This window comes from Montipora capricornis, chromosome 6 (genome assembly GCF_036669925.1).
Source record: "Montipora capricornis isolate CH-2021 chromosome 6, ASM3666992v2, whole genome shotgun sequence".
Lineage (NCBI taxonomy): Eukaryota > Metazoa > Cnidaria > Anthozoa > Scleractinia > Acroporidae > Montipora > Montipora capricornis.
The window spans coordinates 56,712,239-56,729,738 of record NC_090888.1 but is presented as its reverse complement, the minus strand read 5'-3'; the positions used below and the strand labels follow the sequence as shown (position 1 = coordinate 56,729,738).

General features: G+C 40.6%; 2 protein-coding genes across 2 annotated transcripts in view; both read left to right on the top strand.

The window, feature by feature from the left end:
- Nucleotides 1–319, top strand: part of LOC138052580 (intersectin-1-like) — an 82,688-nt gene extending 82,369 nt beyond the window's left edge. Inside the window, exon 39 of the mRNA XM_068899116.1 lies at nt 1–319. This exon is cut by the window's left edge and continues 1,547 nt beyond it. The gene's annotated coding sequence lies outside the window, so the exon portion shown is untranslated.
- A 5,103-nt stretch (nt 320–5,422) lies between these two features.
- LOC138054181 (uncharacterized) overlaps nt 5,423–17,500 on the top strand; it is a 13,954-nt gene continuing 1,876 nt past the window's right edge. Inside the window, exons 1-9 of the mRNA XM_068900672.1 lie at nt 5,423–5,518; nt 7,289–7,503; nt 9,893–10,122; nt 10,986–11,119; nt 11,550–11,786; nt 12,403–13,017; nt 13,541–13,869; nt 15,992–16,358; nt 16,804–17,040. Of these exons, the coding sequence (XP_068756773.1) occupies nt 5,423–5,518; nt 7,289–7,503; nt 9,893–10,122; nt 10,986–11,119; nt 11,550–11,786; nt 12,403–13,017; nt 13,541–13,869; nt 15,992–16,358; nt 16,804–17,040 (2,460 nt within the window). The remainder of the gene's footprint in view (nt 5,519–7,288; nt 7,504–9,892; nt 10,123–10,985; nt 11,120–11,549; nt 11,787–12,402; nt 13,018–13,540; nt 13,870–15,991; nt 16,359–16,803; nt 17,041–17,500) is intronic.

Here is a 17,500-nt window from a genome sequence, read left to right as displayed (position 1 = left end):
AAACAAAACAGCTTAATCCAAGACGGCGATCAACAAACAGCAAACAAAGAGACGGAATCCCTAAAAGATTAAGCTCTTCACGTTTGAGAATATACATCATCTTTTATTACACTAGTGGACCCCTGAAAGATATGTTTTTCTCTGAGATCATGGCCCAGTTTTTTTAAACCCGCAAAATAATAAATTGCAATGCTTGATACGTTTTATAAGATATTTAAGTGAGCGATAATGAAGTTCGTTGGCCCTGTTTTAAGTTAATTATATTGTAAATCTCGAATCTTGAGGTAAAGTTGCAATAAAATGTTCGTCGTGTCCTTCATTTTTGTTTTCTCCTTGCCTTTGTATAGGTAATCACATGATGTCGAGTGCAATTTGGAAGAAATAAGCACCAGTAAATTCTTTCAAAGACGACCAAAATTGTAGTCTTTGAAAAAAATTACCACTGCTTATTTATTCCAAATTGCACGAGGCAAATCGTATGATTACTTATTAATAATAGAGCAATTTTCGATTGAGTGTCGAAAGTAATTAGCGAATTGCTTTGGTTTTGGATTACTTCACTCAGTGATTGGTTGAAAGTTCTCGCGCCACTTTTTCAACCAATCAGAAGTGAAGCCAAAACCAATCGTGGCACGCGCGTGCACATTTTCCCGCGCTTTGTGTCGGCTACGTGGAATTACTTCGAGTTTTGATTGGTTTACTGGATTGTTCTGCCCATTTTGATTGGCCAAAGTAATACTTTGGTTTTGGTTTTACGACACTCGATTGAAACTCGCTCTATACATGAACAATTCGAGATGGTTAAGCAAAAGAAACGAACGCGTATCACGCAATCACGGAAAAATTGCGCCATAAATTGCGCCATCTAGGGCGCACGCTTGATTTGAAAACAAAATATTTGATTGGTTTTGACCAAACCCTATCGTTTATTAGCCAATCATAATCCAGAATTTTGATGTGTATTTTGCACTGGCAGTACACTTTTTGCACTGGTGTATTACACTTTTTACAGTGTTACACTTGAACTGCACTACTCTCAGCCAATCAGAATCGAGTAATTTTTTCATGGATATTATTACTTTGATCAAAGAACAAAGTATAGTTTCGAACTGTTTTTTTTTTTTTTTTGGGTCGCGCTCCTGGCTGCGCATGCGTAAGATATCTCTGTCTCGTGGAAGGAAAGTCAAGTGGGATTCGAATTCGGTATTTCTTCCCTTAGAGAAAATCGTGATGACCACTAAACCACGGAACACTACGTGACAAATTAATAGGGAAATATGTATTAAAGAATTGTGTGCGTGACCGGAAACAAGTTTTTGTGTTTTCGTTGCGCGCAATGAAATATCCGGCTATCGTATGACTCTCTAACAGATATCGTAATTATAAAGTTTTAAATGTAAAGAAATATCCCCAATCGCACTTAAAAAACCTTACCCACTTTACATTGCGCGTCCACCTTATTTCGGTCGCCATTTTCAGGACCCCCGAAACTCTGAATTTATGACTGTGACCACAGGTAGCCCAAGCTCGATATATGAGCAGCTCTTTACCTTTGCATTGTCACGTGACTCGAGCGATTTGCATATTTATAAGGATTTGTATGGGGAAAAAAACGAACGTTTCTGTGACCTATGAAAGTGTAGCGATTTAAATAAAAATCGTCTTACCTTTCTTTAGTTGAATGTTTTTTTCCCTACTGTGTGGTCTTTGAGCCGATTTACGGCCATTCCTGTTAGTTTTAGAGGAACCGGTTTGCTCCCTCTATATATACTTCCCAAGGTTGGGTACTCTCACGAAACAGACGATCCGATCCGCCGAAGGAAAACGGTGGCAAATAGGTGGCAAAGGTTACTACAATAGCTGGATAATATACCTCTTTCCAGTCCAGGTCTCCACTGTATGCGACTCGTCAACGACGATTGCGGCAAGAGAGCTTTGGAATCTCGAATTCTTTTTTAAGATTTCAAGGAACTCTTTGTCAAGCGCATTTTCCGCGGACGAGAACAATAACTGGAATTTACCCACTTGCACATCTGCAAGGGAAGCTTCTGGCAATGAATTCGCTGTAAGGCCCATGGATTTCGCCTCCTTTATCTGATCTTCAATCAAGCTTCGAAGCGGACAAATCACCAGAACACAGGCACAATCTTTTGACATCCTCTCCTTAACTCCCACGAGTATTTGATAGATAGCGCTTTTGCCAAAACCAGTTGGCAAAATTGCGAGGACATCCTGTCCATGGACTAAACTCTTTATGGCAGCTTCTTGCTCCGGTTTGAGATCAATCTGTTTACCGTTTTCAGAAAGATCTTTTAACGTTTCCTAAAGAGAAAATTCGAAAGCTTCCACGGACGCGGCCATATTTTTGATTATGTTTGTTGTTCTGTATTCCGGATGTCGAGTATGCACGAATGTCACATTTTTCATGTCACTTTCTGATTGACGGGCTCCTAACCAATCAAATTGCGCTATTGCTCCCCGTTCGTGGGCGAACGGAGTTCGGTAAATTGTTTGGGATTGATTGCAGGCGATTCCTTTCCTCCCCACCCCCTCCCCCTTCTCACTCACCCCGTCCCCACTTCTCTATATTTTTTTGCTCACACCAGGCGCTCGCTCGCTTGTCCTATCTCCGTCTGGAAAAGGAAAGGAAACGGCTGCTACGCAGGCTAAGATATTTCACATTTTATGACACATTTTCTAACTCGCATCACGCATTTTTTAATCTCGAGTCTCGAGTCGAGTCGTTTTTTAACTCGCAGCTCTCATGCAGTATGTCCCCTACAAGCTTATATATAATCATGACTAAAGATGAAATCGAACACATCCTAGACACAATAAAGTAACGAGATGAAATATACAACTTTACACCAATGAATGTCGCAATAAAGCTCCATCGCAAGATGAAACCTGACAGGAATACAAACTAGCTTCCTTTAGCGGCCAGGTGTGCGTGTTAATCAGCTGTGTTAATGAATATTAAGACTAAAGTTTTTTCAATAACTGCTGTCAATTTAACTTGTTTCGCAGCTTTAGTTGTAACTAAAAGGTAAGATGACTCATGATTAACATGTAAAACTGTTTAATGGTTCCTGAGGGCAGACGTTTAATCCAAAGGACAGTGCGCTAAAATTAATTTGTAAATTATAGATTGCAGTAGCTTGGTGAATAGCCAGTTACTTTACGAACCCTTAAAATTTAGAATTTGTAGTAATTTAGTATATTTACAACAACAAGGGAAAACAAACTAATCTATCCATCGAATAAACATGCTTTCCTGCGATGTCCAGTGGATAACGACAATTACGAAGACCAAGTATAAATCCAAATTCTCCCAAAGACTGTTCGAGATGGAGAAAAAAACAACTATCAGGTTCAATCAACAAGGGTGAACTTAAGTTTCCTTTACCTTTTGCCAGTAAATGCAAAAAGAACTAACTAGGTTTAGTAATTTCTCGCAGTCTCCGCTAGAAGGAAAATTGTCGTTTAAGATGATGGCGTTTAACACAAGTTTTTTTTTTCGCATTCTACCAAGCAAAAGAGCCCGCTGAAAAGGTACCGTGCAGTTTAGGACCTTACAGAAACTCTTGTCAAGGGAGCCAATATTGTAATAGATTTGTAGGAACACCCGTCTTAGAGATTCCCCATTTTGGAATTTCCCAGTTTTAGAGATTCCCTGTTTTCAAGACTTCCCTCCCTCGATTCTCCGTTATTATGGAGAGCCGTTTTTATTTAACATTTTCTACCTAGGACCTCGCATTTTTTATCCCGAATTTTCTATATGTTGCATCTCGCATTTCCTAACTTGCCTCTCCCATTTTTTTATCGCGCATTTTCTAACTCTTACTTCCCTAACAAGCTTCCGTATTTGCAGGCTTTCGTATTTAATCGTGACTAACTAAAAGTGAAATCGGACTCACCCCAGACACAATGCAGTAACGAGATGAAAAATGCAACTTTACATCAACGATTGTCGCTATTAAGCTCCATCGCAAGATTCAACATCACGGAAAGTCAAATTTTACTTCTTTTACCGGTCAGCTGCTTGATTTTGATTGGCTATAAGCACGCAGCTAATTCTTCCTTGCTCTGTTTCTCTTACGTCATACCTACAGACAATAAGCACTTAATGACTGGCCCCAAGGGAAACAGTGAGTTTTGTTTCCCCGAGATCCTTAATGTTCCCCGAGGCGAGGCGAAGCCGAGGTGAACATTGAGGGTCGAGAGGAAAAAAAACTCACTGTTTCCCGTGGGGTCAGTCATTAAGTGTTTTGTTATACCTCCGAACTCAAAATAGAACTGTTTTGCTCAGTTCTTGGAGGGTTTCGTCTAAATTTTGCTCTTTGCAGAAGTCTCTCAACGTTTTCACGGCATTGTGGTTGGCCTTGTTGGTAGACTTCGAGCTTTTGTTGCGTAGAAGCTGTTCAATTTCTTCTTCAGTTCTTGTTGTTTGAAACTATTTAGCTGCCATGACTGCGTAAAAATTATGATTTGCTTGACGCGGCTGGCATACAAATTTGCCGCTGTTTCAAATGTGCACGACCTGATCACGTACGGGAGTTCGTGAGTTTTCTTCGCCCTATAGAGTTAGTGAGAATTTGACCCATGACACGTGACACTTTCTCCTCCAATCGGAAAACGTAAAATATTGTGGTGTAGGCTACCCGTAGCCCCTTGTTATGAATAAATAGCAAAGTGTTGTTTGACAACTGATCAGAGCCTCACTGGCTGCCGATAAGAAATGTTCTTTTTTTCCAGTGGTTTGGACCTCTGAATAACAAAAACAAAGTTTGTGAATAGATATCGTTTTAATTTTACTGAACATGACTTAAGCCATTCAAAATGTCTTCATTTACTTTACCACTCCACGCGGAAATGAAAACACCACTCTTTAGTGATTTAGTTCACAGTAGTAACCTGGGCTGAAATATCATCGATTCCATCGAATATGACCAGTTTCGGAACTGTGTGGATAGCTGTAAAATACCAAAGGGGATTTAGTGTTTTCAAGATAAATTATCAAATATCTTGGGGGTTTTCAGTTTGATTGTTATGCCAGTACTATTCGCTGAATGCCTTCGTTTATTTCTCAAAAAACTTGTACAACCGGGAGAAGAAGGAAAATCTTGTTATTGAGATAGAATTTCCTTACATGAAAACCAAAGAAATATCCTTAATGGACATTCCAAATGTTTATGATCATTAAAATTGTTTTTAAAAATGCAGTTAATTTCATTCGAAGCGGATTATACATTAGTAAGATCCTTTATCAATGCCTTTTGTTCAAAACACTATTTTATCAACTAAATAACAAAATTCTGTTTCCAAACAATTTGCTTCTTGGTTGCCATAGAGACGAAAGATAGGACACGGTAAAGTAGTAGTTTAGCCGGTAAATTGCAATTTACTTTAAAAAGGAGAAAATATGAGTAATCAAGTCTACCCCAGCCAGCTCTCTACGCTAACATCGAAAGAACTTCGTGAATTGCAAAAACTTCACGAGATTGGCAAGAAATATTGGGTAAGTACAAGATTATCTACATTAATTATGAAAATTTAGTTCGTGTTGAATTTTGAGAAAGAATAGTATTTATATAGTGCTAAAGAGATTTTAAAAACTTCCGAAAGATGCCATATCAAATTCCAAGATCGTACCTACGGGGTTAAAAATATTTGTTTCGGGAAATAATTAAGCGCCCTTACAACTAGAAATCTATTAATAAACTTTTAGGAGGGGTTAATTTAAGAGTATATTTTCATTCCTGTATAACATCGACAGAATAAATCTTAACAGTGCAAAAAGTATTACATAAACTCAACGTATTGGTGAAAGAAAATTCGTATTGCGCTGTCCTAAGTTTTATTTTGTACCAAGTAAAGACTTACGGTTTTCATTTAAGTAAATGTGGTTTATAATATTGGCTAAAAACGAATAAGTCGTTTTTAAAGGTATTCGATTTGCTCAATTTAAATATCAAAAACTTTCATTGAATCAGTCAACAAGAAGTTTAAATTTATGAAACGTTCGAATTTAAACCATCAAAAACTCATCATAGAAAATCACTTGTTTTAAAAATTAATTTGACAGCTCAAGTTATCCCATGGTCACATGTCTTCGCATATATGTGATTTCAAAACAGTTATATCGATTGCTCTCTCGTTCTTCTCTCTCATGAAATGTTGTATAGGCGAGGAATAACGAAGCGGCCTGCGTCGTTTTGTATCAATGCTGGAAAGATAGAGAAACGCCAGACAGCTGAAACCTGTTCTTATCTGGAACGAAAAAGCAAACGGAATTTGTACGGGTTCACAGTTAAGAACGCAAGCATTCGCGTGCAAACTTGGAATCCTAAAATGGCGGAGGAGGATGATCAATAGGAGCCTACGCAAGGACGACGTCGACGAAGCGAACGAGAACGTCCTCTAAGAATATTATTTCCTGTTATTGTAATAATGGCCGTCTTTATGCAAGAGACGCATAATCCGTCCAGACGAATTATGCGTCACTCGTGTTATCCGTCTAGTGTAAAGACGGGACGAACTATATAAGACGCAGAGACTTAACTGATTAGAGTGTAATGTGAAGTGCTAGTTTTGTACCCCATAAGAACCATGTGAGCGTTAGCCCTACTAATGGAAATGGAACCACACATAGACAGAGAAAAACTCTGACCAGTGTGGGAATTGAACCCACGACCTTCGGGTTAGATCACCAGACGGGAGCAGGCCGTGGGAACTGACGCATGATTCATCCGGGACAAACTTGGGCAAACATTTTTTCTGCGTCTGTTAAATTCGTCCAGTATAAAGACGGACACAAAACGCATAATCCGTCTGGACGAACTATCGAAGACGCACTGTAGTAGATACTTCGTCCAGACGCATAATGCATAAGCATAATAATCCAAGTTCGTCCCGGACGATTTATGCGTCTCTAGTATAAAAACGGCCAAATAGCCTACAAGGCGCGTAGCGCCGAGTTGGCTAACCAACATGCACGAATGGAATGATTGTTTTTTTTTAATTTTCATTAAATTCTAAACTGTTTCATTTACAGAACTGCCCGCGGAAGTTTTACAAAACGACCGACGCAATCAGTTTCCATATAAGGTCGGACGGCGTATGAGCTAATATCCGAGTCTCAAATACATATATACACGCAAACAAATGGAATGATTCATGTATTGTTTTGTAGCAGCCATCATGGCGGCGACGACCTAAAGTGTATATTTGTTAAGAAAACATTTTTCTCTTGGAAAAAAAAAAGAATCAACTTTCTTTGTAACCTTAGCCCGCAGGCGACAAAAGACTCCATGAAGAAGAAGCAGTTCGTCCTGAACCTCGTCGCAGTAGATACCTGTTTCGTCACCCGTACTCCAGGCTGGCTACTGCGTATTTGGTTGTGTTTTTTAACTTTCTGATCTTCGCGGAAGACCCAGTTTCACACAGCTATCGCGAGTGCATCATTAATGTCGTAGGGGATATGTACACTTTTGTCTTCATAAGGTAAAGATATTGCACTTTGAGCAGCGCAAAGCGTAAGTCAATTTCGACACTTGCAATTAGCAACGGAAAAGAAGGTGAATCTTCGCTACATTAGTTGCGGTTCCACAAGACCTTTTGCCCACGGGAAAGTGAGACTTTACCCATGGGAAGTCTGTGTTTTGTGTGTAACCTCTATTCCCACAGTGAAACTGCCCATGGCGAATCACTATGGATACATCAAAAAGAACAAAAGAATTACCCATGACGTTTCCCGAAACAAGTCGTAGGGTTTAGTCTTGGTTCATCTAACCACAAGAGTAGTTCAACCAATCGGGTGGACGAAAAAATTAATTTCGGAAACCGCAGCACATGCTGGGCACATTTTTGTGGTGTTGCACTGAAATTGCGGCAAATATCCTGGCACGTACCAAATTCATTACACGTGGTATCAAACATGGCCAACTTTCGAGGTTCAAAGTGAATATATTTTACTTGTCTTTGCTCTTAATACCCATTAATTCGATTTCTTTTAATGCGGCAAAGTTTTGTTTTGTTTTTTACGAACTGAGGAGTCGTGTAGGCCCGTCAACACTTTTAAACGCTATTATGAAATATCTTCAACGAGCCGCCCCTCATTTCATATCGCAAAAGAAAATCCCTAAAAGACACTGTAGTAAGAGCTAAACTATAAAGGCTGAAAGAGCAATATATTTGCGAACTGCAGGAGTCGTGCAGGCCCGTCAACACTTTTAAACCCAAATACTGCCAGGTCAAAAGTTGACCTTGGGTAATTATTTGCAATGTAACCGGAGGACTAAACCTGACCGGAAACCCAAACCGATCCCAGCCCAAGGCAATTACCCACAGGGTTACTTCAGGCAGAAGGCGAGTGTAACCGCAACTATTGTAGAAGCCTGGGTGTCGTGGTTAGCGACGACGATTCTCCATCGTTCTGAGGTTTTATTGCCATTCCAGACCTGGCTTTACTTTGTTGCTTTCTTAGACAACACTTAAAAGATTGTCTCCACACTGTCTCCACTCACTGAGTTCTATAAAAGTCGGCAAGGAAAACGTCATCTCAAATAGCTGTGGTTACACACACCTTGGGTTTGGAGCCTTCCGGAGGGTAAATGGCTTGGGTTTGGTTCAGCTCAGGTTTCATGTTACCCTTGGGGATGCGGTTACACAGTCAAAGACTACCCCGAGGGTAAAATATAATTAGATATGAGTTCACTGACCTTGCAAATTAGTTCTGCTTTATGATTGACCAAGCCACAGCAGGGCGCAGCTAAACCGTACTTTTCAGTTCAGGAACTGTCATGGGAAGTTCTTTTGTTCTTTTTCAGGATGTATCCATGGAAATAACCCGGGGGCAGTTTAGGTGTAGAGAAAGCGGTTGCACACAAAAACGTCCTTGCACGTGGACAAACGGCATTTACCCACGGGTAAAAGGGCTAATGTAACCACAGCTAACATAAAGGCTGATTTTCACCTGAGACGTCAGTATAAGCACCACATACGGACGCAGTAACTTGTTGTTACTTAGTGTCTTTCAGTCTGTTTGGGGGAACGTACAAATGAAGTTAACGCTGGATCTACCTTTCTTGCACTGATCTGCTTATCCTAGCGTTGCCAGTGAAAACTCAAAAGTGAGACCCTGAAACTTTCCAGACGCGGTCTGTGATTAAAGAACGAAACAATAGATGATATACAACACTGAGAAACAATGCACCTAGCTCTGATAACAAAAGAAGCTGCAGTTCCGAGGGACCAATGAAAGTAGCAGTCTGGAATAGCTACAGGATAAAACTCAGCCTTTATAAGTTCTTCGTGTCTATTCCAACCCTTTTAATATGACAAAAATGTGCGCACGTTATCCAATATTTAAAGTGGCACGAACTGCGTCTTCGTTAAGAGAGAAAATGAAAGATTGTCCTTGCGAGCTGGAGTCTTTCGCACAACCTGAAATTTAGTTATTCACGATATGGTTTCGCAGGAAACGACAAAGATATGTATTAAAAGTACAACGCACCTTCGGGGCGTGCATAGGAACTTTTTTGTTCATTAACTACGCAATTTTGCTGTTTTTTCCTCTACTTTGTCGTTGCTTAATTATGTCCCATTCTGCTAGAGGTAAGTCCGGGATGGTCTGCAGCAGTGTCCTCCAGGAGGGTGCCTGGTACTAGTTTTACATGCGCATGCGCCGGGTTCCATTCCCGTTCTGACTTTCTGACTATCAGCTTGTCCCGAATCCCGAATTCATCTCCAACACGCTTTGCAAATAGCAAGCTGGTTTCCTTCCTAAGGCTTTAGTGTTTAAACTTTCTTTACTCGACCCTTCAAGCTGAAAATCTGAAAATAAATATAGGCTCTGTACATAACATTATTTAATTCTGCGTTTTCTTCGTAGATGGCCTGAGGGTTTATACTCCCTCATGAAATTTGGCTGTTGGATGTTTGCTATTCTCCTTGGAATGGCTGTAGGGAAATGGATCGTTCATGGATGGCTCTTCTGTAAAAAGCTAAAACTCAAGATGTTCACTGAAGATGGCCAAGGATCATGGATGGTTATGTTCTTGACGTCTCTTTTTTCGCTCTTCATTTTCAGTTTTGCTTACAACGGTTTCCTCATGCTTGGAGGTATGAACTGTTCCCAAACACTGCCCCCTTGTAAAGCCTGTTAACAGAAAGGGCCACTGAAAAAGGGAAATACGAACCCCTCGCTTAACCAATTGAATTATCAAGCCAACTGCATGGAAACTGGTGAATCAAATCCTAGTGAGTGTGAAAGTTCACCGTGTTGGTGCAGCGGTGTAGGTCTTAATCTCTTTCCAAGGAAACACCCAAACTGGGTCAATTTGTAGTCCAATAAAAGAGGGTGGCGGGCGGATAAGGTTTTAAGAAACATTGTTCGAAATCCTTGAAAGAGCCAATGAGTTAGGGTAAAGAGTTAAGAAAGTAAGAGTTTCCAACAAGAACTACAACAATTTTTTAAGTTATCGATTTTCTGGCGAAAATTGAAAAGTGTGTGCCATCCGGAAACTGTAGCAGTCGCTTTGGACGTTAAACTCTGTGCAAAAGTCTGTTCTAGTTACGTTAATCTTAATAAATCTTTGTAACTGGTGATTGAATCCCCACTCCGCCAATCCCTCCTTTACAAGAAAAGGCGTCCAATGACAGCTTTCACGTGTGATGCCGACGGTTTGCTTGCGCAAGAGTGATGCCATCAAAATGACGGAACGAATTTGGTAAACAACAACAATTCAATCGTAAAAATAATAATAAATAAGGGAAAGGAGGCATCAAGGAGGAGTATTTTAAGTGGTCACCCATCCCCCGACCCCCCCCCCCCCCCCCCAGTAGAAACTCGAACCTTCAGGGATAAACTCAAGTGAGGGGCACAAGCCAGTGGCTAATAACAAATTCCACTTTGATGAAACAAAGGTCGTCTCGATTTTAAACTGAGCGGTCAACGTGGTTATACTTGCCTTTCTCTCTTTCAGGTAAATACATGGATAGATTTCACGCAAGTCATCGAATGGGAATGAAGAACCAAACATTCATGAAAGTGGCGGCCATTTGTACCTGGCTTGGAGATTTTATAACTGCATGGATGGTCACTGATATGATGTTACAGGTGAATAAACGATTGTCAGTATAGACGCGTTTTCGCGCAGTCTATATCAGCTGCGGGCAAAGACCCTATATTCCCTCACTAAATGCTAGGGTATGTTTTCTTAATTTAGCCAGCGTAGCCGGCGGTTCTGTTGTTGCGGAACGCAAGAGAACTCGAACGGTTATCCCGGGGAAAAAGAACAACCCCAGCCTTCTTTCTCCGCTCGAAATCTCTCGCCCTGCAAAAAGAACCGTCAGCTATGCGGGCTATCTTAGTTCGAAAGAAAAACCGAATGGAATCAGGACAGGCACCGTTACTTTGTTTGGTAATGCCACTGCCATACAATCTACGGGCTCAAATTTTTTGTGGGCGCTTGTGACTCTCCATGTGTGCCATGATTGGTCAATTGCTTGCCTCTTTTTGCTTCTTAATACATTTGCTTTGCTTGCAGGGAGTTCAATACGCTCGTTGGGCCCCAGCGCTCCGCCGCTTTTGGAAACAAGGCTTAAATCGGGTCTACGCTTTCTGGTTTGTGTTCGTTGCCATGACTATAGTTGTTAGCACAGCAATTTCCACAGACTACGTGAACTGGGACAGGTTAAACCGTGACTTCGTGGCTTCCAATGAATTATCAAGGGCATTTCTGGCATCTTTCATTCTTGTTATGGACCTGATGATAGTTATGCAGGTAAATACCAACAATTATCAAGCTGTGATTAAAATATCAACCATGGAAGACATAAGGAATGGAACTCAGAAAAATTCTGCATTTCATCTAAGAATGGACTCACGACCCTCCAAGAACTAAAAGAATGCTCTGACCACTGAACCAATAGGTAATCTATGATGAGGGAGGGGTACCTGCTTTGACTAACGCCGCACCGCCCAGTTAGGTTGTCAAATCAACATAATTATGGCTCATAACTGCATAAAGAAGTCACATTAAGCATCAGAGATAACTGATCAAAAGACCCATCCCTCCAACCCTCTGAACTCTGACAAACACATCAAGCTGTTATTGATACATCAACTATGAAAGACATAGAAAATATATGAAAACCTAACGAGCGTCACAAAAAATCGAATTCCCTCAAAGATTCAGCTTGATCCTGTAACCACAGATTTACAGGAGACTCTATGATGAGGGAGGGTTATTTGTGGTCTTTGGCTACAATCACATCATGCAGTCACGTGGTCAAATTATAATCATAAATAAATCAATTATCGTGTCTAACAATGTTGTTCCATTTATATACTAGAGAATTAGCATTTTTTTTGTAAAGATCCGTTTTCATTTCGTATAGGATTGGGATTTTCCACACTTTGCTGGCTCGCTGGATATCAAATTACCTGGTGTGAACGCGGACGCGCTCGATGTTCAAATTCCATGCTGTGGCGGCAAACCACTGGACATTTACATCACGGGTAAATGGTTCAATTACGGGATTATATTTATTGTCATGATTCTCGATCTCAATATGTGGAAAAATCAGATCTTTTATGAACCCTTTGCATATGGACAATATACTGACCCTGAGGGATATATTTACACTGTAGCAGATCAGCAATTTCTCAGATGGGGGAATGAGAGTCTCATGACCTACGAATACCGGTGGAATCACATAAATCCTAAGACAAACCGCCTTTACGGACTCGAAGATGTGAGGATGAACTCTAAATATAAAGGATATTCTTTGACGTTGAAGGGTATCGCATTTTTTCCTTCTATTTTTGCGTTTTGTGTGTTTGGTTATTTGGTGTGGCTCTTTGGTTTGGAAGAAAATCCGGATGAAGTGTTGGTGCGCAGGTATCGCAAAGATATCAGACGCCGGAGACAAATGAAACGGTTGAAGAGAAGGAAGAAACTGGAGAAGATTGACGAGGAGTTGTCAAGGCAACAGCATGATGCCATCGGATGGGTAAGTTGAGAGACGCAACGATATACACGCAATATTGAATCAGTTCTTATTTGACGTCAAAGCGGCCATGGTGGTTCTGAAAAACGGATATCCCTTACAGTTAATTCTCTCTCTCTCTCTTTGTAGTTCTATCCTCTTTTTTTTCTCGAAGCCAATGGAGGAAAGTAGAAAGAGCGTTGGTATAGACGATTTGCATGATGGCGTCATTTACTACGATGACCAGACTGCTATGAGTTGCTTCTATTGTCAGGCAAATTTAAACAATTGTTTCTTTGTTCCCAGGAGAGAACAAAAAGATCTGAATAACAAAGCATTCTGGTCTCGGTAGTAAAATGACGCCATAATGCAAATCGAGGTTGCTGAACACATTGTGGAAAAACTTTCTTTTTCCTTTAAAAACAAAGATGGCTACATGTCTCACTTGCAAATTAAAAAGGGCATAAGCAAGGTTATAAAATCCCCAAATTTGACCACACGCTGAAAACTGAAATCCTCTCCGGTAGCCTTACACCTTATTTTTTAGCCTAGACCCTTTACAACCAGAGAAGACGCAGGCAGTGCAGCATCCCCTGTTGCTCGGGAGAGAAGAGAAGAAATAATAGACATGAGTCTCTTTGATGGCGATGAAGCGACGAATAACAACGAGGAAGACACGAACCAATCCGAAGAAACGACAACGGAAGTCAAGAAGAACTTTACTTATTATTTCCGGCATCCTTACTTCCGCATCGTTACGTCATATTTGGTAGTGTTCTGCAATTTTCTTATCTTTGCTGAGGATCCGGTTTCCCATAGCTACACCGACTGCATTATCGATATTATTGGAAATATGTATGCATTTGTGTTTTCCAGGTTAGTTGTATAAGAAATGCACGCAAAAGTGCTTACAAGAAATCAGAATATGACAAATGCAGGAATCGATGCATTTACACTTGAGAGTAGAATGATTTACAATTATCCAATAAATCTGATGGTCGTAAAATGTCCTTCCAGCATAGAATAATTTAGGTGATGTAGCAGCTCTCGTAACGTGATATATAATACCCTAGCAAAAAACAAAAGACTAAACAATTAAAACAATGCCTTAGACTTAAGAACAATAGAAGCTGTTCACAATACCAAACATTATTATGTGACTAGCTCCGTGAGCGGGGAAGATGAACCAAATTCCGCGCTGTGATTGGCTACTCTTAGCGGGCAAGATGGAGCTATCTTTCCCGTTCCGGTTGTCTCGCTTGGTCCCGCGAGATCAGAGAGACCATTTTTTGATGTCGTTTATCCCATATAATAAATCATTTATTGACCAAGCTTGTTCGGTCAAGATGGCTGGATATTGACCTCCTTCTTTCTTTGCGTGTTTATGGACATAAGCGCGCAAAGAAAGAACGAGGTCAATATCCAGCCATCTTCACCGAACAAGCTTGGTCAATAACTCATATACGAGAGCTGCTACATTACTGAATAATTTCACTGCGTGCAAATGAAACAAGGGTTGCGTAACCAACTTACTACCTTTTAGGTGCTCTGCAAACTTCACAAGCTTTTAAAACTCGAAGTGCATATTGAGAAATATACAAATCGGTTGTTCCATGGAAAAGTTTACCTAGGCCGTGGGCGTGTCATACATGCTTTCATACACTGCAATAGCCGTTATGCGCGATAACGTCTGACTAGCTGATTTCACCACCAAGCCTCGAAAACGACCCGCGAACAGTATTGCATGTCCAGATGATGTGAATAATTTTGTGCAAACGAGGCCTGGTGGTGAATTTTTTTAGCATATGACGCCATCATGCATAAGGCCTATTGGCTGCAATTATGAATTAATTTTCCTCACTCTTTTAATTGATTATTCCAAAAATTCAGCTAATAAGAAGCAAGGTGAATCTTGATAATCAACTCCATTAGTACCAATTAAAAATAAAACAATAGGCTAGGACTCGGGATGTTTTTACGTTAGGGTTATCTGAACTATTTTTGTTTCTTTGAGGAGTTAAGTTAGAGGCACACTTGAGTGATTTCCTGGAAACAATTGTGGGAGTTGAGGAGAGAGTTCGAGGACACTTCGTGACATTTACCACACAGAATGTACACCTCGTGATTCGGATCTGGGGCCAGGGGCTCGTTTCTCGAAAGTCCCGAAACTTGAATTACGGGTCATTTTCGGGTGTCACAATTCACTCTCTCAAGAACGGAGAGGGTTTAAGTCGTCAAACTTCACAGTCATTTTTCTTTGTGTTACCTTGAAAAAATGTTAAGAGATCGGCTTTCCATAACAAGTGGTTGGCAGTTTCACAAATGGATTTTTGGTCCCGAAGAGTTTTCTGGACTTTAGAGAAACAGGCCCCTGTTTCTCAAAAGTCCCGAAAAGCAAGTTTCCAAACTACGATCCGCTTATTCTGGAAAGCTAGTCATGTAACATGTTACAAGAACAAACAAACTACTTCCAAAGTTTCATGCCTTGAAACATTTCCCTTTTGAAGATACAGAGGGATTTATGTCACCCGAAATACGCCCGAAAAGTTTCGGGAGCTTTGAGAAACGGGCCCTAGGACTTAGTTGTTACAACGGCTCCTGTGATTGGTTCAGAAAATAATAGGCACAAAAAGATTTACAACACAACAATAGACCTCTTTAGCTTGTACGTTTTGTTTTCCCATTTCAGACCACGTGATGTTCTCAAGGAAATTTTCCTTTTGTTTTTTCATAAGTTATGCGTACATATTCACGTGCATAGGACGACATTTGAAAGAAAGTTTTCCCTAGAGTAACATCACGTGGTCTGAAATGGGAAACAAAATGTACAAGCTAAAGAGGTCTATTGACCATAATCCTACTCTAAATAGAGTCCTATCCTATGCCGATTCAATGAAATCATAGGTTGAAAAGAGTTGGTTGGTCTTTGAATGATTCTACACTTCTGAACATATCGGTATGTTTTATGTCATTTTGGTCTTATTTTTTTAATTTTTAGGTACCCTCCAGACCTTCGCTATGTCGCTCTGAAGGTCTTTATGTTCACCTTGGCCACGGTTATAGGAATGCTAGTGGGAAAGTTTTTCGTTCACAAATTTCTCTTTTGTCGTGTTCTTAAGCTACGCATGTTCTCTGAAGATGGCCAGGGTTCCTGGATGGTGATGTTTCTAACGGTCCTCATGTTTCTTTTCATGATGAGCTTCATTTACAGCGAATTCTTGCTGCTCGGTGGTGAACACCTTGCTCCTTATGTAACCAGTCACAATCTGGGAATCGAGAATCAGACGTTCATGAAAATGGCAGCTATTGGCACCTGGCTGGGAGACTTCATCACTGCATGGATGGTGACAGATATAATGCTACAGGTAACAGACGCAAAGGCCGATGACCTAAGAATTCCATATAAGAAAAAAGATTTGTAGTTTGTTTTTAGATGACCTAAGAATTCCATATAAGAAAAAAGAGTTGTAGTCTGTTTTTAGCCTTCATTGGAACACTGTAGTATACGAAATACTAATCTCTATTGGTGTAATTACCTCACTACGCACCTCGTACCAACCTGTCCAAATCTGTCAATCCTGGAGCGTCCCCAACAGCAAATAATATGTAGACCAAACACGAAACAATAATGCAAGACTGGTTGTTGTTTTCACTGCTTCTCTGAAAAGCACAGAGTGGAAACTGGGGGAATTTCTATTCCGTAAAAGAAAAAGAGGGAGCTAAAAGTGGTGTGCAAGAGAAAAAAAAAGGTGTTTTGTATCTTGTGTCTTGGGGTTGTATTATTGACGGAAGTAATTCTCCACATTACAGGAAGACAAGTATCCGCAATGGAGCCCAGGCCTAAGAAAGTTTTGGAGACTCGGCCGCAACCGAGTGTATGCATTTTGGTTGATTTCGTTTGGAATGTCCGTTGTTGTGGCAACTGCCATCTCGACTGATTATGTCAACTGGGATGAAATTAGTAGGGACTTCATGCCTACCAACGAAGTGTCCAGAGCGTATCTGGCATCGTTTATCCTTGTCATGGATCTTTTTATTATCATGCAGGTATAGCGAGGATATAGTTGACGTCACCTATTGTCGTTAATGTGCCAACGAGAGCCTCATTGGCTGTCGAAACAAAGGGTCTTTTGTTTCTGTGGTTGGCACATCTGAATAACAAAAGCAATGTTTGGAAACAGATATCATCCCAACAGTTCTTCCTTCATAGCCTGCAGTGCAGGCGTCTTGTTGGGCCGGTCGAGTTCACTTGTTGGGGCGATCGAGTTCGCGTTACAATCTTGCCACCGCCATTTTATAGCCCGCATGAAAAATTCAAGATGGCGGGTGAACTTTTTACGATGTCAGCGCTCGCTCGAAGAAATCTCGCCTGCTCTGCAGGCTACTTCCTTCATTGCAATAGAAGTTAATAAAGGTTACAGAGAGGGAGACGCACAGATTGGCCATTAGGATATGTAAATCTGGGTTTATTTATTTTTAGATTAAGTACTAAAGTACCGGTAAGTCA